Here is a 22,327-nt window from a genome sequence, read left to right as displayed (position 1 = left end):
GTATCTGTGTGTGTTATTAGTGTATCGGTGTGTGTTACTGGTGTATCAGTGTGTGTTAGTGGTGTATCTGTGTGTGTTACTGGTGTATCGGTGTGTGTTAGTGGTGTATCTGTGTGTGTTAGTGGTGTATCTGTGTGTGTTAGTGGTGTATCTGTGTGTGTTAGTGGTGTGTGGGTGCAGTGACTCAGGACCAGTTGGATGAGGGGACTGGTATGTTTGCTCAGCTCTTGGTGTTTCAGGGCTTTATAATGATAAGTTTGGGGGTCGCTCTCATTTAGATGGTTCCAGAAGTTGATGCTCTTCTCTGTATGTTTATAATTAGAGGAAATCGGCCTAATTCTGCCCTGCACGCATTGTTCGTGGTGTGTGTGTGTGTTTGTGGTGTGTGTTAGTGGTGTGTTAGTGGTGTGTTGGTGTGTGTTGGTGTGTGTTAGTGGTGTGTTGGTGTGTGTTTGTGGTGTGTTGGTGTGTGTTGGTGTGTGTTGGTGTGTGTTGGTGTGTGTTAGTGGTGTGTTGGTGTGTGTTGGTGTGTGTTAGTGGTGTGTTGGTGTGTGTTGGTGTGTGTTAGTGGTGTGTTGGTGTGTGTTAGTGGTGTGTTGGTGTGTGTTGGTGTGTGTTCGTGGTGTGTTGGTGTGTGTTAGTGGTGTGTTGGTGTGTGTTCGTGGTGTGTCTGTGCACCTTTAGGATGCTTTTACAGAACTCTGTGTGCAGGGTCTCTAATGGATGTTTGTCCCAATTGTGGAATTGATGGTGTGTAAGCGAACCCCAAACTTCACTGCCATATAGAGCAATCGCTTCAATTATTGATTCAAAAATTTTAAGCCAGATTTTAATTCATACACACACTAACTCACACACACTCACTCATTCATACATACACACACTCACACACACTCACTCATTCACTTACACACTAACTCACACACACTCACTCATTCATACACACTCACTCACACACACTCACTCATTCACTTACACACTAACTCACACACACTCACTCATTCACTTACACACTAACTCACACACACTCACTCATTCATACACACTCACTCACACACACTCTCATTCACTTACACACTAACTCACACACACTCACTCATTCATACATTCACACACTCACTCATTCACTTACACACTAACTCACACACTCACTCATTCATACACACTCACTCACACACACTCAACTCAAACTCAAACTCAAAAGAAGCTTTATTGGCATGACAAATAATGACATTCGTATTGCCAAAGCAAGTTACAGGGAAATATAAACAATAAAAATAAGAAAGAACAAAAATATACAGAACAGTTACATGTGCAAAAAATATAGAATAGAATAAAATATTAATAAAAACAGTGCAAAATAATAACAATAAAAATTATAATATTTACAATAATGAGGTAGAAAAACAATCAGTTTGTGTGTGTGTATGTGTGTGTGTGTGTGTGTGTGTGTGTGTATGTGTGTATGTGTGTATGAGACGTGGTCACCCACTGTCCCTCACCTGGTGGCAGGTGTAAGTATAGAGTGCTGCTAGTGTGCAGCTCTCTCTGTGCTCCCCCAGTAGGTGGGGCAGTTTGTCGGGGTCTGGGAGGGAGGTAAAGTTGGGGATGATGTTATTAAATTTAGGGAAGAATTGGGAGCGGACGTGGTGGTACTTGGTACACCGGGTGAGGAAGTGCAGCTCCGTCTCTACTGTACTGAGAGTGCAGTGCTGACACGACCTCTCCTCCCGGGGCAGCCAGGACCGGGTGTGTCGCCCCGTCTCCACGGCCAGGTCGTGTGCGCTCAGTCTGTACCTCGTCAGGGTGTTTCGTAATTTAGGGTCGGATACTGTGCTCAGATAATCTGCTGCACTGTAGTGTCTGTTTAGGGCCAAATAACAAATAACTGCATTTTACTCTGGGTTTTAGTTTCAGTTTCCCAATAATTCAGATATTTAGTTCTGAGTTTTTGTGTAATTTGGTTTATTCTAATTGGGTTTACAGATTTCTCTTGTTCCTGAGTCTTTATTGTGTTAGTGTGTGTTATTAGTGTGTCAGTGTGTGTTAGCAATGTGTTTGTGTGTGTTATTAGAGTGTCTGTGTGTGTTAGTGGTGTATCTGTGTGTGTTGGAGTGTCTGTGTGTGTTATTAGTGTATCGGTGTGTGTTACTGGTGTATCTGTGTGTGTTAGTGGTGTATGGGTGTGTGTTAGTGGTGTATCTGTGTGTGTTAGTGGTGTATCTGTGTGTGTTATTAGTGTATCGGTGTGTGTTAGTGGTGTATCTGTGTGTGTTAGTGGTGTATGGGTGTGTGTTAGTGGTGTATCTGTGTGTGTTAGTGGTGTATCTGTGTGTGTTAGTGGTGTATCTGTGTGTGTTAGTGGTGTATCGGTGTGTGTTAGTGGTGTATCTGTGTGTGTTAGTGGTGTATGGGTGTGTGTTAGTGGTGTATCTGTGTGTGTTAGTGGTGTATCTGTGTGTGTTATTAGTGTATCGGTGTGTGTTATTAGTGTGTCGGTGTGTGTTAGTGGTGTATCTGTGTGTGTTATTAGTGTATCGGTGTGTGTTAGTGGTGTATCTGTGTGTGTTATTAGTGTATCGGTGTGTGTTAGTGGTGTATCTGTGTGTGTTATTAGTGTGTCGGTGTGTGTTAGTGGTGTATCTGTGTGTGTTATTAGTGTATCGGTGTGTGTTAGTGGTGTATCTGTGTGTGTTAGTGGTGTATCTGTGTGTGTTAGTGGTGTATCTGTGTGTGTTAGTGGTGTATGGGTGCAGTGACTCATTCACTTACACACTAACTCACACACACTCACTCATTCATACACACACTCATTCACTCACTCATTCACTTACACACTAACTCACACACACTCACTCATTCATACACACACTCACTCACACACACTCTCATTCACTTACACACTAACTCACACACACTCACTCATTCATACACACACTCACTCACACACACTCATTCACTTACACACTAACTCACACACACTCACTCATTCATACACACACTCACTCACACACACTCACTCATTCACTTACACACTAACTCACACACACTCACTCATTCATACACACACTCACTCACACACACTCTCATTCACTTACACACTAACTCACACACACTCACTCATTCATACACACACTCACTCACACACACTCACTCATTCACTTACACACTAACTCACACACACTCACTCATTCACTCACTCACTCATTCTTTTACACACTAACTCACACACACTCACTCATTCATACACACACTCACTCACACACACTCACTCATTCATACACACACTAACACACACACACTCACTCATTCATACACTCACTCACTCACACACACTCACTCATTCATACACTCACTCATTCACTCAATCTTTCACACACTCACTCATTCACTCATTCACTTACTCACTCATTCACTCACTCATTCATACACACACTCACTCACACACACTCACTCATTCACTTACACACTAACTCAGTCATCTACACACTGATTCACTCATTCACTCACTCACTCATTCACTTACACACTAACTCACACACACTCACTCATTCATACACACACTAACTCACACACACTCATTCATACACACACTCACTCACACACACTCAATCTTTCACACACTCACTCATTCACTCATTCACTTACTCACTCATTCACTCACTCATTCACTTACACACTAACTCACACAGTCATCTACACACTAATTCACTCAATCATTCACACACACTCACTCATTCACTCAATCATTCACACTCACTCACTCATTCACTTACACACTCACTCACACACTCACACAGTCATCTACACACTGATTTACTCAATCATTCACACACACACTCACTCACACACACTCACTCATTCATACACTCACTCATTCACTCAATAATTCACACACTCACTTACTCATTCTCTCAATCATTCACACACTCACTCATTCACTTACTCACTCATTCACTCTCTTACTCATTCACTCACTCACCCATTCACTTACTAACACACTCACTCACACACTCACTCACTCACCCATTCACTTACTAACACACTCACACACTCACTCACTCATTCACTCACTCACCCATTCACTTACTAACACACTCACACACTCACTCACTCATTCACTCACTCACCCATTCACTTACTAACACACTCACACACTCACTCACTCATTCACTCACTCACCCATTCACTTACTAACACACTCACTCACACACTCACTCACTCACACACTCACTCACCCATTCACTTACTAACACACTCACACACTCTGGAACCTATGGCACCACCCAGCAGCCCTGCAGAAAAAACCCCATCCTGCTGTTTGCAAATCGTTGAGGAATATCAACACTCATGGATTTGGAACGGAATGTCTGATAGGCTTATGTTCTGGTGTCCGCATACTTTTGGCAACCCAGTCTGGCTGTTGTGTGTTGTAGGTATTGAGTGGGTGGACATCGAGCACCGGACCTTCATGGGAGTGTGTGGCAGCGTTATCTGGACGATAGGCAATGCCCTGCTGGCTGGCATCGCCTACCTGGTGACTGACTGGCGACTCCTGATCGTCACCGTCTCCGCCCCCCTGGGCTTTGCTGTGATCACCTGGTGGTGAGTGTATTCACCGTTCATCCAAACACTAACACAGAAAGTAGTTCTTTAAACTTTAGACGTGACCAGTTCCCCCCTCCCCTCCCCTGGCTGAGGAGAACCACAGACTAGAATCAGCTCTTCTTTCCTCCAGCCAGCGACGGATTCACACAGAGCCGTAATGTCTATTTCAGACGTCAACCGGACACTGTCAGTGAGGTGACACCCCACCCGACCGTCTCTCCATCACACAGCTAGCAATTTACAATATCATTACGAGACGTCCAGGTCAACACAGATATCTGATATTTCTCTCTCATACATTATATGGCCAAAAGTATGTAGACACCCGAACCTGAGCCAATTGGACGTCCATGGATCCATTGGACGTCCTCCCTTCCCTTTGAAGCTACTACGCCAGCCTTCACATCACTGTTGCTAAGTTCTCAGAGAGATACTAAGACTCAGTTTCTGGGTTCTTCTCCTTGTCTCCGTTAGGATGGTCCCTGAGTCCGCACGGTGGCTGATAGTCAACGGAAAGACTGACCGAGCGTACAGCTTCCTGCAGAAGTGCGCCAAGTCCAATGGGAGAGCAGATTTTACATCCAAAATCAAACCTGAGGTGAGTACAAGACCGCATTGTGGCTCCATTTTGGCCCGTCCCTCTTGCCATCCACTTTTCTCTTCAATCCTTCAAGACTACAAGAGTCTCATTGATGGACTCACAATTTCCAAATCTCTAGGAGTAAGTCTCAGTAGTAAGTCAGTGAATTGACTAGACCATATTGTGATGCTACCGCCGTCACACTTCACTTTGTGCATCACAAATCGTTTTTACACACCATTAATATAAATTACGCTCCTCGGTGATCTCTTGTGCGTGGACTGTGTGGTCAAAATGTGCTCACACCCCTTCTGATTATTGAGTTCAGGCATTTCAGCCGCGCCCTATGGGTACCTACTATTGGCAAAAGGGACATGGAGGTGCATGTTGGAATTTTAGAGAGACATGTGTCGCTGATGAAACATGGAGGGGAACACGCCCCCGTCCTGGAGGTACTGAAGGTACTGGACTAGTGATCAGAAGGTTGCTGGTTCAAACCCCACCACTGCCAGGTTGCCACTGTTGCGCCCTTAACCCTCAAATGCTCAGATTGTGTACTGTGACAGTACTGTAAGTCACTCTGGATAAGGGATGTTGTGGCTGCATAGACACAGAGTGCGTGTGCTCGACCGGCCTGCCTGCAGTCCAGATCTGTCTCCTATTGAGAATGTACGGCGGAATGGAGGACAATTACTGTCCTCAGTTCCCAAAGCATTAAAACGTCTCATTAATAGGAACACTAATGGAACACAGGGGGGATCACGCCCCCGTCCCAACTTTTTAAGGGTGTTGCAGAGGCGTCACATTCTAAATATGTTCCTATTTTCTTCAGTTGTAGCCTAGAAATTAAGGTACAGGACTAGTGATCAGAAGGTCGCTGGTTCAAACCCCTCCAATGCCAGGTTGCCACTGTTGCGCCTTTAACCCTCAAATGCTTAGATTGTGTACTGTTACAGTACTGTAACTGTAAGTCGCTTTGGATGAGGGAAGTTGTGGCTTCATAGAAACAGAGTGCGTGTGCTTGACCGGCCTGCCTGCAGTCCAGATCTGTCTCCTGAAGAGGAGAATCAGACAACGGCGACCGCAGACTGTTGAGCAGCTGAAGTCTCGTATCGGGCAAGTCCTCAGTCCCCAAAGCATTAAAATGTCTCATTAATAGGAACGCTGATGGAACACAGGGGGAACACGCCCCCGTCCCAACTTTTTAAGGGTGTTGCAGAGGCGTCAAATTCTAAATATGTTCCTATTTTCTTCAGCTGTATCCTAGTGGTTAAGGTACTGGACTAGTAAGCAGAAGGTCACTGGTTCAAACCCTACCACTGCCAGGTTGCCACTGTTGGGCCCTTGAGTAAGGCCCTTAACCCTCGAATGCTCAGAATGTGTACTGTCACGGTACTGTAAGTCGCTTTGGATAAAGAAAGTTTATGATTATTTCAGCAAGATGAGGCCAAGGTTAATTCTGTGTGGCTTTATAGACACAGAGTGCTTGTGCTCGACTGGCCTGCCTGCAGTCCAGATCTGTCTCCTATTAAGAACGTCCGGCGCATCATGAACAGGAGAATCAGTGTCCTCAGTTACAGACGCATTAAAAAGTCTCATTAATAGGAACGCTGATGCAACGCAGGGGGAACACGCCCCCGTCCCAACTTTTTAAGGGTGTTGCAGAGGCGTCAAATTCTAAATATGTTCCTATTTTCTTCAGTTGTATCCTAGTGGTTAAGGTACTGGACTAGTAAGCAGAAGGTCGCTGGTTCAAACCCAATGCCGGGTTGCCACTGTTGAACCCTCAATTGCTTTGTCTGTATACTGTAAGTCGCTTTAGCGTCCGCTAAATGTGTTTTACAAAACGTCCCAACTTTTCTTATCTTATCTAAAGTCTTATTCCATCACCTTTGTGGCAACAGTTTGGGGAAGGCCCCTTCTGTTCCAGCATGACAGAACAACCGATTTGAACTACACTGCGCCTGATTTCCTCCTCAGATTCTCACCACAGTGGTGGCAGAAAGCAAACAGAGACGCAATTACAGCTACCTGGACCTGGTCAAAACGCAGCAGCTGAGAAGGATCACCATCTACACCGGCATCGTGTGGTAAGTAGGTGTGTTTGCTCCGCTCGTTCTGACCGATCGGGGGCTGACGGTGAACGTTTGCGGCGTAGGTACGGCGTGGCGTCGACGTACTACGGCATCAGTCTGAACATCACCGGGTTCGGTCTGAACATCTACCTCACGCAGTTCATCTACGCCGCCATCGAGCTGCCGGCTAAACTGGCCATCTTCTTCACCCTGAGGAGATTCGGTCGCAGGGTCAACCAGGTGGTCACGCTGGTGCTCACCGGAGTGTGTATCATCATCAACATCATTACTCCTAAAGGTACGTGTGTGTTGGTTTTTTCCTGATGGGTACGTGTGTATAAACGGCAGTATTTTGAATATTTAGCGTGTGTGTGTGTGTGTGTGTGTGTAGATTACTGGACGTTCCGCACCGTGGTAGCAGTGTTAGGTAAAGGACTATCGGAAGCTTCCTTCACCACGGTGTTGCTGTACACCACTGAACTTTATCCTACTGTCGTACGGTCAGTCACACACGTCACTACGCTCAGATACCATCAACTACATGTATGTCCATGACTGACAGATAGGGGGCACTATCCCTCACAGGTACACCATCACAGCTCCTTTACTGGGACTGACAGGTACACAGGAGACACCTCCTTTACTGGGATAGACAGGTACACACGATTGCACCTCCTTTACTGGGACTGACAGGTACACGATTGCACCTCCTCTAGACCAAACCTCCTCCAGTGGAACTGATTTTGTTGTGTCGTCTCCCTCTGTGTTCTGAATCCAGGCAGAACGGTGTAGGCTATACAAGTTTCATGGGTCGTTTGGGTGCCTCCATCTCCCCTCTCATCATGCTGCTGGAGGACGTGTGGGTCCACTTTCCTCAGCTGGTTTTTGGAACGGTGGCTGTCACATCCGGCCTCGTGGCCCTCCTGCTCCCGGAAACGAACAACGCCAAACTTCCCGAAACCATCGAGGAAATTGAGCAGACCAGGTATGACATGAGGAGCACAAGTGACGTTTTTATTATATACAGTTTGAGCATTTGAGGGTTGAGGGCCTTGTTTAGGGACCCAAGAGTGGCAACTTGGTGGTGGTGGGGCTTGAACCGGCAACCTTTCGATTGCTAGTCCCTAGTCTAGTGCCTTAGAAACCAGACCAATCAGCCATAACATTAAAACCACCTCCTTGTTTCTGCACTCACTGTCCATTTTATCAGCTCCACTTACCATATAGAAGCACTTTGTAGTTCTACAGTTACTGACTGTAGTCCATCTGTTTCTCTACATGCTTTGTTACCCCCCTTTCATGCTGTTCTTCAATGGTCAGGACCCCCACAGGACCCCCCACAGAGCAGGTATTATTTAGGTGGTGGATGATTCTCAGCACTGCAGTGACACTGACATGGTGCTGGTGTGTTAGTGTGTGTTGTGCTGGTATGAGTGGATCAGACACAGCAGCGCTCCTGGAGTTTTTAAACACCGTGTCCACTCACTGTCCACTCTATTAGACACTCCTACCTAGTCGGTCCACCTTGTAGATGTAAAGTCAGAGACGATCGCTCATCTATTGCTGCTGTTTGAGTCGCTCATCTTCTAGACCTTCATCAGTGGTCACAGGACGCTGCCCACGGGGCACTGTTGGCTGGATATTTCTGGTTGGTGGATGATTTTCAGTCCAGCAGCGACAGTGAGGTGTTTAAAAACTCTGAGAATGATCCACCACCTAAATAATACCTGCTCTGTGGGGGTCCTGACCATTGAAGAACAGCATGTAAGGGGGCTACAGTTAATAATTGTAGAACTACAAAGTGCTCCTATATGGTAAGTGGAGCTGATAAAATGGACAGTGAGTGTAGAAACAAGGAGGTGGTTTTAATGTTATGGCTGATCAGTGTATGTATACACATGTACTTAAGGGCAATGATTGATAACCCAAAGCTCCACCCACTAATCTACCACTGTCCCAAATAAACAATGAAGCTCCTTAAACGAATTTAAAGGGTTTGAAGTTTTGTTTTGTTTTGTTTCTGTTGTTTGTACAGGACGAGCTCGGTGTGTATCAGCGCACAGGACCAGAGTGACGTCCCTCTGAAAACAGAGCTGACTGTAGATACAACACGATGACACACACACACACACACACACACACACACACACACACACGCACACACACGCACGGATGCTTGTAATGATCCAAATAAAGTTTGGCATTTATCTCGTTCTGTATTTTCTTTATTCGGCTCTTTTAAATTCGAACTCTGGGCTGGTACAACGTGAAGTGTACCTAAACCCAGTTTCTAAAAAAGTTGGGACATTTTATAAAACCCAGTTAGAATTAGAATCTGTGACGTGTTCAATCTATTGAATCTTTATTTAACTGTTTAAAGCAGAAAGAAAAGATTTCTAATGTTTCACTGAGCAACTTCACTGTTTGTAAACAGACGTACGTTTAGAATTTGATGCCTCTGCAACTCACTCCAAAAAAGTCGGGACAGTGGCGTGTTCCACCAGCGTTCCTATTAATGAGCCTTGTTAATGCTTTGGGAACTGAGGACACTAATCGCAGTTTTGGAATTTTTCTCCGTTCTTGCTCGATACGAGACTTCAGCTGCTCAACAGTCGGTGCTCGCCGTCGTCTGATTCTCCTCTTCATGATGCACCAGATCTGGAGTGCAGGCAGGCCGGTCAAGCACACGCACTCTGTGTCTGTAAAGCCACACTGTTGTACTGCGTCCTGCTGAAATAATCCTGGGGAAAAAACTTCCCCGTCAAGGCATACACCTTGGCATCAGTGGTACCTTCACACATATTTAAGTCACCCATGCTGTGGGCACTGATGTACCCGCATGGCTTTTGCACCTTTCACTGATAACAGTCTGGATGGTCCTTTTCATCTTTGGTACAGAGAACTCGATGATTGGACTCCAGGAGTCCAAAGGCTGAATGTTAAACCGTGATTTTGACTCCATCTCGCTCATCTCTGTTCTTGCTGAATCACTGGTGCGACACACAAAATCAACATTCTTTCATTTCTACCGTCAAAGATTTACAAACAGTTTAATTTCTCACTGTCTGAACTTTGGAATGAAATAAATTATTTGGGACGTCTGTGCACAGTCGAGTTCGGAACGGGAGACGAAGCGAGGATAAGTGAAGGAGGACGACGACGTTCCTTTCTCCGAGCTTGTGATATTTTAATTCAGTTCAAGATGAAGTTCGAGGATCTTCTGGAAGAGCTGGACGGGTTCGGAAGGTTCCAGAAGATGGTCGTGTTCCTCAGTTTTACCGGGCGATTCACACTGCCGTGTCATTTCCTGTTGAACAACTACATCGGGGCCATCCCGTCTCATCGCTGCGACTTCGACTCCCTGTACGATGATGGGACCGAAGATCCCGACGATGGACTGTTCAGGAATCTGACTCATGAGCAGAAGCTGACCGTCAGCATTCCGAAGCATGAAGACGGGACCTTCTCGTCCTGTCACATGTTCTCCAAACCTCAGTTCCAGCTTTTGGAGGCTGAATTCAGCGACGCAAATGTTTCTGTCGTCGAGTGCCGAAGCGGGTGGGTGTACGACAACAGCACCTTCATCAGCACGCTGGCTTCAGAGGTACCTGCTCCTACATCCTCACATCATTATACTTAAACACGCTAGCCCTCCAGTGCTGAGATCTGGAGCTCTCGAGTTCCAATCTCAGCTCTGCTATCAGCCGGCCGGGCGCCTACACAGACACACAATTGGCTGTGTGTTTGTAGGGGGAGGGATGATGGCTGAAAAGGGTCTTCTGCTGGCTGATCACAAATGGTAGTGGTGTCTCTGTGAGACCCCGATCCTGGCGGGTGAAAAGAAGCGATCTGCGCATGTCAATAGGGAATCTCAGCTCTGCTACCGGCAGGCTGGGCGCCTATAGGCACAATGATCAGCTTGTCTATTGGGTGGGATCGTACCTGCTAAAGAGCGCCAAGCTGCTCATGTCACTATCCCCGGCTTGTTCTGAGAGTTCCGTATGTGTCCATTTTTCAAGAACTGTCTTGTCTCAGTTCTGCTCTGTCCCTGTTCTGTCCACTTTCTCCGTCGTGGCTGTTTCTTTGTTTCTGGCCACAATGTTGTTCTACCTTGATCAAGCATCCTGCACTCGGGTTCATTTTCACTTCTTGCAGGTTTGTGGTTGCACTTCAGTGACCCGTGTGACCCGCCCTGTTACACTATGTCTGGTACTTGGACCTTAAAACCATTCCAACAGTAGATGTAAATATTTTCCTGATATATAGTTGTGATTTTTGAGCGCTGTACGTCTCCGTCCTCTCAGTGGGACCTGGTCTGTGATAGGAGAGGGATGAACAAAGCAATGGCCACCATCTTCTTCGTCGGGGTGATGATCGGAGCCGCCATATTCGGCAGTTTAAGTGACAGGTAATACGAAACCCCTCGAGGTCCAAAACATCATTTTCATTTCAGAATAAAAACAACTGGGGTCAAAACTATGTGGACACCTGATCTGGAGCGTGTTGGGCTTAAATATGGAAGCTTATCTGTAAATATTTGTATGAATTCATTTGAAGAAGCATTGTGAGGTGTCGCCACACGGTCCGCTTTCTAATTCATCCAAAAGGTCTTCCGTGTGGTTGAGGCAGGGGTCAGAGCCGCCCTGACCAATGTGGAACCCTAGGCAAGATTTTGACTGGTTCCTTCGCATCATTTATTTATCAATCATTATTATATGATATTACACAGCATACTATATTAATACTATTTCTTTTACCCTGTTTTTGTTATTCCTGCGCACTTGCTCTCGCTTAGAATAATAACGTGCAGTAGAATGAATCAAGAGTAATTTTGGGAGTCAATTTGGGAGCCAAAATAAGAGTGACTCGAGTCTTGACTCTGGAGGATGTCGGACCAGTGGATGTTTATACAATAAGATGATTTTACTTTGATTTAAACTTACACCAATCAGCCATAACATTAAAACCACCTCCTTGTTTCTACACTCAGTCCATTTTATCAGCTCCACTTACCATATAGAAGCACTTTGTAGTTCTACAATTACTGACTGTAGTCCATCTGTTTCTCTACATGCTTTGTTACCCCCTTTCATGCTGTTCTTCAATGGTCAGGACCCCCACAGGACCACCACAGAGCAGGTATTATTTAGGTGGTGGATGATTCTCAGCACTGCAGTGACACTGACATGGTGGTGGTGTGTTAGTGTGTGTTGTGCTGGTATGAGTGGATCAGACACAGCAGCACTGCTGGAGTTTTTAAACACCTCACTGTCACTGCTGGACTGACAATAGTCCACCAACCAAAAACATCCAGCCGACAGCACCCTGTGGGCAGCGTCCTGTGACCACTGATGAAGGTCTAGAAGATGAGCGACTCAAACAGCAGCAATAGATGAGCGATCGTCTCTGACTTTACATCTACAAGGTGGACCGACTAGGTAGGAGTGTCTAATATAGTGGACAGTGAGTGGACACGGTGTTTAAAAACTCCACTCATACCAGCACAACACACACTAACACACCACCACCATGTCAGTGTCACTGCAGTGCTGAGAATCATCCACCACCTAAATAATACCTGCTCTGTGGTGATCCTGTGGGGGTCCTGACCATTGAAGAACAGGGTGAAAGCAGGCTAAAAAAGTATGTAGAGAAACAGATAGACTACAGTCAGTAATTGTAGAACTACAAAGTGCTTCTATATGGTAAGTGGAGCTGATAAAATGGACAGTGAGTGTAGAAACAAGGAGGTGGTTTTAAAATTATGGCTGATCGGTGTATTTATGTACCACAGACCAACGTTGAATTAACGTTGGATAAAAGGTGACATTTTGACTCCGATGGTAACTATTACTATACCTCAGATTCATTTATCACATTACATTACCTTTTTTTGTCTTTTTACCTTTTTTTGAAGGCTGTTTAATCAAATACTATCACTGTACAGGCAGGTAGGTCGAACTAGAGCGTGGGGGGATGTTGATTTGTCAGGGGGATTCCAGACAGGCGGCGCACTCATGACAGGAAAAAATGTCAGGGCTTATATTTTTACATTTACATTTTCTGCATTTTATCCAAAGAAACTTACAATACTGTGACAGTATATTGCCTAAACAATTGATGGTTAAGGGCCTTGTTCAAGGGCCCAACAGTGGCAACCTGGCAGTGGTGGGGCTTGAACCAGCAACCTTTCAATTACTAGTCCAGTACCCTAACAAGCCAAGTCAAGTCAACTTTATTTATATAGTGCTTTACAATAGACAGTGTCTCAAAGCAATTGTACAGAATCCAGGACCAACAGATACAAAAACCCCTGTTGAGCAAGCCAAGGGCGACAGTGGCAAGGAAAGCCCTTAATGTTTTTTAAACAAATTTTTTGTAAATTCTACTGTACACTTTATTTATTTATTAATTTTATTAGAATTTAACGTCATGTTTTACACACTTTGGTTACATTCATGAGCAAACAGACCCGGGGAGAACATACAAACTAAACCCACACAGAAAGGACCTGGACCGCTCCACCTGGGAATCAAACCCAGGACCTGTTTGCTGTGAGGTGATAGTGCTACCCACCGAGCCACCCTATATATTATAGTATATTGTTAGACCATGAACTTTTGCTGTATAGTATAGTATATATAGTATTAGTAATAAAAAGGCTATAGATCGATGGCACCCCTAGCATTTGTTTATAATGCCTATGCCATGGGCAGGCAGGGGAAGATATTCCATACCGAACTCAACACATCATGTCGTTATGGACCTGGCTTTGTTCACAGGGGTATGGAAAAAGGGAAAGGGCCCGAGCTCAATAATGACTCAAAACGAACTGAAAAATACCAGGTGTCCACATACTTTTTGACCGTAAAGTGTATATTCTTGACCCATGCATATATGTTTTTTATTCTGGACAAAGTAGTGACCATAAAAAGAAGAAGCTTACTTAAACTTTTGACTAACTTCAGGTGTTGCTCCTCAGATACGGGCGTAAGCCGATGCTGCTGGTCTCCTACGTGTTCGGGATGTGTTTCGCCATGGCCAGCGTTTTCTCCACCTCCGTGGTCATGTTCGCAGTGCTGAGGTTCTTCACGGGTCTGAGCATCACCGGGATCGCCGTCGTCACCAGCGTACTCAGTCAGAATCCGTTACCGAAATTAACGTGATGCAGCTGCCGTGTTTGTGTTCGAAAATCACATCTCAGTTGTTCTGTTCTCGCCAGATGTGGAGTGGGTCAGCATCGAGAGCAGGAAGCTGGTGGGCGTGATCGACAGCGTGAGCTGGACGTTCGGTTACATGGCGCTTCCTGTCATGGCGTACGGCGTGAGAGACTGGAGGTGGCTGACGGTGACGGTGACTTCACCGCTCGTGATAGCGCTGATCAGCTGGAGGTGAAGACGCAGAAGGGTCGATAATATTACGCACTGTAGGGGGTGAAATGTAAAAACCACATTGAGGAAAGTTCATCAGCTGTCCGATCCATTCTCGCTTTAAAGAAGCAGGATTTTCCTGGATGGATCATCAGTTTTTGATGTTTTCCTTCACGTTATTTTCAGTCCTAAACGTCCCAACTTTTCTGGAATGTGTAGTCGGCATAATTTCAGAATGATCGTATGTTTAAAAAAAATTAACACTTGTCTCAATTTAGATCAATTTGAATTCACAGATCGCTGCTTTCACTTTACGTCCCAACTTTTTTGGAACTGAGGTTCGTCACTCGCCTGATTTTTGAGATCATTTTGAGATCATTTCCAGCTAGTTTGGCATGTTCTCCCCATGTCAGATCACCCTAGGGTACTTCAGTTTCCTCCCACTAACAAAAAACATGCCAAAAGGTGGATTGGCCTCTGTACAATAAGCCCTTTATATGAGTAAATGTGTACATGTTGATCAGCACCCTGTTGAAAGTGCGTTTCCACCCTGTGCCCAGTGTTTTTGGATTGGGCTCTGGACCCACTGCAACCCACCCCGCCTTCACTCTGGGGCCCTGAGGGTCCAGGGTTCGATTCCACAGCGGCGCTATCGGCTGGTCGGGCATCTACACACAGACCTGATTGGCCCTGGGTGGCTTGATGGATTTGCGGCCTGTGATTCTGGGGAAGCCAGACCCACCACGACCCTGATCAGGAGAAGCAGATGATGAAATGGCTACACAGTGTTAAATGATCAGTCTGGATTAAACACATTGTGATATAAACTGAGCCAAATGGAATCACTTGTGTTATAAATAATTAAATGTTATTGCATGTATAGATTTATATATGTTTTTTATTTTTAATTCAGGTGGGTTCCAGAGTCGGCGCGGTGGCTAATAGCTAATGGGAAAGTGGATAAAGCTCGTTATTATTTGGAGAAATGCGCCGTAATGAATAAGAGGACAGACGCCATCGCCAACCTGAAACCAGAGGTGAGAGGAAATAATCCAGCAGATCAGAAGCAGATTTATTTACACGGCAGCTCAGGGATTAAGATTCTGGATTATTGATCAAAATGGTCACTAGTTCATGTCCCACTGCTGCCAAGGTTCCATTTCTGGGCCCCTGATCAAGGCCCTTAACCCTTAATTGCTTGCAGTATATCTGTGTCACATTTGTAAGTTATTTTGGATAAAAGCTTCTGCTAAATGCCATAAATATGAATGTTAGCCGCTCAGGTGGCGCAGCGATAAAAACACGCTGTTCACCAGAGCTGGGATCTGGAATACATCGTATCGAATCTTGGCTCTGCCTGCCGGGTGAGGATGAGCGGCCACATGAACAACGATTGGCCTGTTGTTCAGATAGGGGCGGGATTAAGCCGGATGGGGACTCTCTCTCAGACTAGTGCGATTACGACCTCTGCTGGCTGGTTGGTGGCGCCCGCACGGAGATGGGAAAGGAGTGCGGTAGAGGGTGTGGCTCTCCGTACACAGCGCTGTACTGCACTGCACTCGTTAAGTGTAGGTGATAAGATGTTCGATCCAACAGTTTTGGGAAGGCCCTTTCCTGTTCCAGCATGACATGAAGAAAAGCTCATGTAGAGCACCCTTTCCTCATCTCTGTGTAGGCGCCTCTAATCAGCCAGCAGAGGTTGTAATTGCACCAGTCCGACAGAGAGAGACCCCATCCGGCTTAGTACCGCCCATATCTGAACAACAGGCCAATCGGCCGCTACGATGTACTCGAGATCCAGCTCTGGTTCCAGCGTGTGTTCTTACCGCTGCGCCACCTGAGCGGTCGAATGGATGTTGTTCTAGCTGAAAAGATCACATAGAGATCACTGTATTTTAATAGTTCACAGTCAGGTGTCCAAATACTTTTGGCTGTATAGTGTAGCCAGTCGTGCCTATGTAAACAGAAGGTTATTTTTGGGTTGTGAAAATCCTCGAGCCTTATAAATCTCTGGTTCCTTCTGTTGTCTTTGGCCACAGGTACTTTCTGGTATCGTCGCTCGCAGAGGAAACAGGACGTACTCGTATCTGGACCTCATGAGGACGCCCAAGATGAGGAGACTGGCTCTGATGACTGGCACCGCCTGGTAAACCTTCAACCTAAAGTTCATGTGAATACACCAAGTGTGGTTTAAACGGCGCATACATGGACCTTATGCATGCTAACCTGTACGCCATCACTCTGTGTGAGAGCGCACGTGTTTTGTTTGGAAGATGCTTGAAAGCTGGGAGGAGGGTGGAGGAACAACTGTCAGGTCAACTGTCTGCTTTGAGTTTTGTATGTTCTCCTTGTAGGTCTGCTCTCTTAAAGGCATGTGGTTGGGTGTATGACGTGCTATAGTAAATGGAATGAAGCCATGTGTTTCGCAGTGGTACTAGGCCTTACTAGGCCAACAGTGGCAACCTGGCATCCGCAGTCTTTGGCCAAAAATCAAGGCTTTAAGTCTCTTCCATTTAGAGGCCAGAAGAAGAATGCTCTTTAGGACTCCTGTAGAATCATTGTGGCTCAGACCTAAGATCTGCTAACCACTGCTCTCCTGTGGTTTCAGGTATGGTGTTGCTTTCAGCTACTATGGAATCAGCTTCAATATCAAAGGTTTCGGGTTGGATCTGTACCTGAACCAGTTCCTGTACGGGACGGTGGAGCTTCCTGCCAAAGTTCTAGTCTATAACCTGCTGGATCGGATCGGACGGCGTAAAACCGAGGTGGCGGCGCTTCTGCTGGTCAGCGGTAGTCTCATTATTAATGTCTTCATACCCAAAGGTGAGAAGAAGACTTCAAACCGGTTCCATCAGTATAACCTCGCTGAAATACAATATATGGTCAAAAGTATTCGGACACCTGGCCGTGAGCCTTTAAAACAACAGCCGCTCTTCTGAGAAGGCTTCTCACAAGACCTTAAAGCATGTCTGTGGGGAATCTGTGCCCATTCAGCCTATGTATGGCTGGGCACTAATGTTGGTGTTCCGGTTCATCCCAGAGCTGTTGAGTGGAGCTGAGGTCAAGAATTTGTGCTGGGCTTTTGTGAGAAGTCGTTGGGGATTAGAGGCGGTGTCCCAATACTTCTGTCCATATATGTATTGTGGTCCTCTGAACATCCTGAGGCTGCAAAATTCTGCATCGCGTGCAAGCCTGATACCCTCCTACGCCAATATGGGGGTCGGGATACAGACAGAGGTCACCATAGTGCACAAGGACATTAGGTATATCCAAATAAAATATCCATTTTATTGACTTTACATCATATATGAAGACAAACTATGTCTGTAGATCTGCCAGTAAACAAACTGGTAAATCTGGCACATGTGGAGTGTGTATAATGTGATATGAACTAACGTTGTGGTGAGTTGCTTTGCTTCTCCACTTGATGAGCATGTATAGATGTAATGGACCACTAGCTACTCACCTCTACATCCTGAATGAAGGGGTCGTGTCATTATAGAAAAACACTTTGACCAATCAGAATGAAGGATCTAAGAGTGCTGTGCTATCATCATCACATCATTCGTTCCCTGTCAGCCTGATGCTAAGTGTTTACGTTGTAGATGCGTGGATAGTGCGCACCGTGATCGGAGTGCTGGGGAAGGGCTTCTCCTCCATGGCTTTCTCAACACTGGTCCTGTACTGCTCAGAACTATATCCCACCGTCATCAGGTAACACGTCATAAGCACTCATAACCTTCTTACTACCAACGTTTCGTTCAGCTCTACAGCAGGTACCGTCTGTCTTTAACATGTTCTCTATTATAAACCTGATCTTCAGTAAGCTGTACTGATCCAGAACTGAACCCTGTGTGTACAGGCAGAACGGAATGGGCTACAACTCCTTCATGGGGCGACTGGGCGTGTCTTTAGCTCCTCTGATCTTCCTGTTGGATGAGTTTTGGGGACACATGTCCCAGGTGATTCTGTTTGTCATCGCGCTGGTCACAGGTCTGGTCGCCTGTAAGCTACCTGAGACGATGAACCGGTGTTTACCTGAGACCATTGAGGACATCGAGGGGACCAGGTGAAAATCCAGATTATTTGCATTAATATCCGTGTTAATATCCGTATAAATAACAACTCGTGTGCGTTATCGACCACTTCTTTTCACCTGCACCAGGCGGGTTCATACAGAGATTTGTATCATGCACAGAGAGTCACGCACCGATCTCCATTATCCCCCGTCTCTGTCCAGCACCATAAATCAGCCAGCAGAGGGCGTAACTGCAGCATTTACATTTACATTTTCGGCATTTAGCAGACGCTTTTATCCAAAGCGACTTACATTACAGTTACAGTATACAGTGTGAGCAATTGCGGGTTAAGGGCCCAGCTCAAGGGCCCAACAGCAGCAACCTGGCAGTGGTGGGGCTTGAACCAGCGACCTTCTGGTTACTAGTCCAGTACCTTAACCGCTAGGCTACTGCTTGCAGCAGTTATGAGGAATCCCCATTCTTGGACGTGCCAAACATTGTCTATATAGACACCCGGCTGGCTGTAAGCAGAGCTAACATGTGGTAGTGATAGCTCAGTGCATGGTTAAGGTACTGGACTAGTAATCAGAAGGTTGCCAGTTCAAGCCCCACCACCGCCAGGTTGCCACTGTTGGGTCCCTAAACAAGGCCCTGTAACCCTGTAAATGTAATGTAAATGTAAACTCACGAGCTGGTGGGTTAGCACGTTTTACTGCTGCACCACCCCAGCGCCACTTTCAATGCACTGTCCTTAATTTAATGAAACCATGTATATCAAAGCTCGTCCAGAAAAGAAAAACTATTTTACAATTTCATTGTTTTTAAGAACCCAGTAACTGTTATTAGTATTATTAGTTTTAAAAAGAATCAAACGTAAACATTTTAATAATAAGATTTTTTGTTATTGTTTTGAATTTGAAGTAATGATGTGCAGTTTTAGATTTTAAATTTCTTGAATAATGTAAGAACGTGTAAGTAATATAGGATTTGTCCTCAGATTTTTATCCTTTTTTATTTTAAATTTTTAGGATTGTCAACAAGTATTTGTCCCCTCCTAATGTTAATAATGTAAATAATATTTTTTTCTTGTGGATGTGTATGTTAAATGTCTTATTTATTTTCTTGAATTTGCAGTGCAGCCAATGTTGGAATGCCAGTCCAGGAGAAAGGACACAATGAAGATGAAAATGAGGATGAAAAAACACGCCTCTCCTAATTTATTTCTGTATTTCTGAAAGAATCACTTTTTCACTATTTTACCACATAAGCTGAAATTTGATCAGATTCACTTTGTACCAATCACACATAAAAACTGAAGTAAGGATTGTTGTTTCAGGTAAAAGTGGCCAAAATAAAGCATCATATGTCATGATTTTAATTATACAGAGCCCTGACCTCAGCACCAGGGAACAGCTTTGGGATGAACCGGAACATCAACATCAGTGCTCAGCCCTTCAAATACTGAATGGGCACAAATTCCCACACCTTGTGACACGCCTTCTCACATAGAGTTCTCTCTATTTTAATAGATTTGTTTTTTTAATGGAATGTCCTACATGCTCATGATCAGGTGTCCAAATACTTTTGACCATATAGTGTAAATCACAGCGCTTACTCGACGTCACATTTTTCATAATCTGATGTATGTAGGTGATGAATAAATGTGCAATAGATAGATAGACAGACATACAGATAGAAAGACAGACAGACAGCTAGATATACAGACAGCTAGATAGACAGATAGATAGACAGACAAGACAAACAGCTAGATAGACAGACAGATAGAAAGACAGACAGACAGCTAGATAGACAGATAGATAGAAAGACAGACAGACATAGATATACAGACAGACATCTAGATAGACAGCTAGATAGACAGACAGACAGACAGAGATAGATAGACAGACACAGACATCTAGATAGATAGACAGCTAGATAGATAGACAGATAGATAGACAAACAGACAGACAGACAGATAGATAGACAGATAGATTATAGTCATTTCTGTGCGGCGAAGTTAATAATTTCTCAGCGTGAGAAATAACATGTGTGGTGTGTGAGCTTGTTGAAATGCGTGTCTCACGCTCAATGCGTGAGACTTGAGAGCCCTGCATATAGATAGATAGACAGACAGACACATAGACATCTAGATAGACAGACAGCTAGATAGACAGACATATAGATAAACAGACAGATAGATAGATAGATAGATAGATAGATAGATAGATAGATAGATAGATAGATAGATAGATAGATAGATAGATAGATAGATAGATACTTTATTTATCCCGAGGGAAATTATTGAAAATTATTAAATATTAAAAAATCTTCCTTTTTATTAACAGAACTGATTATTTAAGGTCGGTATATAAACAAATTCACTGAGAAATGAAACATTTAAGATGCTAAAGCTAATAAATTAGCCACAATGGCGGATGGATGTTGTTATCGCGTCACCAATGCCCACCCGTTTTCAGTCTCAGGACTTTTACCTTTTCCCATATGTGTGTTTCCCACCCGTTTTGCGCTCCGTTAATTACCCTGATTATGTTCACCTGGTCTGAGTTCGTTTCTCTCTCTTGTGGTTCTTGTTTTTAAACCCTTTCTGTGGTTCAGTTTCAGTATCAGAGTTACACGAACCTGTTAGCAAACTTTTCTTAATTCTACTTAATTCTACTTAATTTGTGTCTCATCTGGTTAAACCTGTCTGTAGATCGCCTGAGCACAGACTTGGACCTTGACCATGATTTTTGGATTCTTTGGAGGTTTTGGATTTGTTTGCTCTGGGCTTGTGTATAAACTCAAATAAAAACTGCGTTTGCATCCTAAACCTGCCTGGGTAAGTCTTCATTACAGATGTCTTCAACAATAAATAATAACAATAATCATTAGAAAGTAATTAGAAATAACACACCAGAAATAAGAATTTATTTTACAAATATGTTTTTGGAAGTACACAAGTATCTCGGATGTTTCCTGCTAATGTTTTTGTTTATTTTTTTACGTGTTATTCCTTTGATTATCTGTCTTTTGTTCCATTTTCAGTGACTATATTCATAACACAATAATTAAATGTTCAGGGTTTATATGTTGTTAGGTTTGTATGTGATTAAGGAAAACAGATTCAGACCAGGTTTACTAACTTCTCTTACTTCACTGTGACTGTCACTTCTTTAAAAAAATTGGATTTCTGAGGCTTCCAGAACCAAAGTACATAGTTCATAAACACTACAGCTATAATGTTTAATGTAAAAATATGTGGACGCTCTTTCTAATGACAGAGATCAGGTGTTTTAGACACATTCAGGTGTGTGAAGGCTTTTTCTGGACTGCAAATCAGCCCCACTGATCTACACTGGGATGTAGTGGAGTGTCACAATTGCTTTTTTGACTGAATGGCCACAAATTCTCACAGACGCACTGCAAAATTCAATGGGAAGGGGATTGCGGGGTGTATATTAATGCCCATGGCTTTAAAATGGGATGTCCAACCAGCTGATGGTCAGGTGTGTGTTGTATTAAATTATGTAGGTAGCATTTCAATCGTGGGATGACTTGCTTATGTTACACACAGACAATAGCACTGTCGCCTCACAGCAAGAAGGTCCTGGGTTCGATCCCCAGGTGGGGCGGTCCGGGTCCTTTCTATGTGGAGTTTGCATGTTCTCCCCGTGT

General features: G+C 44.5%; 2 protein-coding genes across 4 annotated transcripts in view; both read left to right on the top strand.

Annotated features, from left to right (window-relative positions):
* The window catches only part of slc22a7b.1 (solute carrier family 22 member 7b, tandem duplicate 1), a 28,783-nt gene extending 19,313 nt beyond the window's left edge, over positions 1 to 9,470 (top strand). The window contains exons 4-10 of one of the 3 annotated variants that reach the window (XM_063007244.1): positions 4,437 to 4,605; positions 5,083 to 5,206; positions 7,169 to 7,278; positions 7,347 to 7,561; positions 7,655 to 7,763; positions 8,042 to 8,248; positions 9,299 to 9,470. In XM_063007244.1, the coding sequence (XP_062863314.1) occupies positions 4,437 to 4,605; positions 5,083 to 5,206; positions 7,169 to 7,278; positions 7,347 to 7,561; positions 7,655 to 7,763; positions 8,042 to 8,248; positions 9,299 to 9,380 (1,016 nt within the window). In that variant the 3' untranslated portion in view covers positions 9,381 to 9,470. Of the gene's footprint in view, positions 1 to 4,436; positions 4,606 to 5,082; positions 5,207 to 7,168; positions 7,279 to 7,346; positions 7,562 to 7,654; positions 7,764 to 7,848; positions 8,249 to 9,298 lie in introns of those variants that run through there. The other 2 variants (XM_063007246.1, XM_063007245.1) reach the window with 2 other exon arrangements.
* Positions 9,471 to 10,465: 995 nt separating this feature from the next.
* On the top strand, positions 10,466 to 18,706 carry LOC134325429 (solute carrier family 22 member 7-like). Its single transcript, XM_063007617.1, has 9 exons — positions 10,466 to 10,867; positions 11,568 to 11,671; positions 14,246 to 14,400; positions 14,486 to 14,654; positions 15,547 to 15,670; positions 16,673 to 16,779; positions 17,242 to 17,456; positions 18,239 to 18,347; positions 18,496 to 18,706. Exons 1-9 carry the CDS (start codon positions 10,466 to 10,468, stop codon positions 18,704 to 18,706), a joined length of 1,596 nt encoding a protein of 531 aa, XP_062863687.1.
* Positions 18,707 to 22,327: the final 3,621 nt, after the last annotated feature.

This window comes from Trichomycterus rosablanca, chromosome 13 (genome assembly GCF_030014385.1).
Source record: "Trichomycterus rosablanca isolate fTriRos1 chromosome 13, fTriRos1.hap1, whole genome shotgun sequence".
Taxonomy (NCBI): domain Eukaryota; kingdom Metazoa; phylum Chordata; class Actinopteri; order Siluriformes; family Trichomycteridae; genus Trichomycterus; species Trichomycterus rosablanca.
Note: the sequence above shows the minus strand (reverse complement) of the source record. Positions and strands in the feature narration are given on the sequence as shown.

Excerpts from the sequence above, each read along its gene's own strand:
- LOC134325429 (XM_063007617.1), top strand. The coding sequence starts at position 10,466 with ATGAAGTTCGAGGATCTTCTGGAAGAGCTGGACGGGTTCGGAAGGTTC. Across the intron at positions 10,868-11,567 it reads TCAGCACGCTGGCTTCAGAG|TGGGACCTGGTCTGTGATAG; the intron begins GTACCTGCTCCT and ends CCGTCCTCTCAG. Across the intron at positions 17,457-18,238 it reads TAATGTCTTCATACCCAAAG|ATGCGTGGATAGTGCGCACC; the intron begins GTGAGAAGAAGA and ends TTTACGTTGTAG.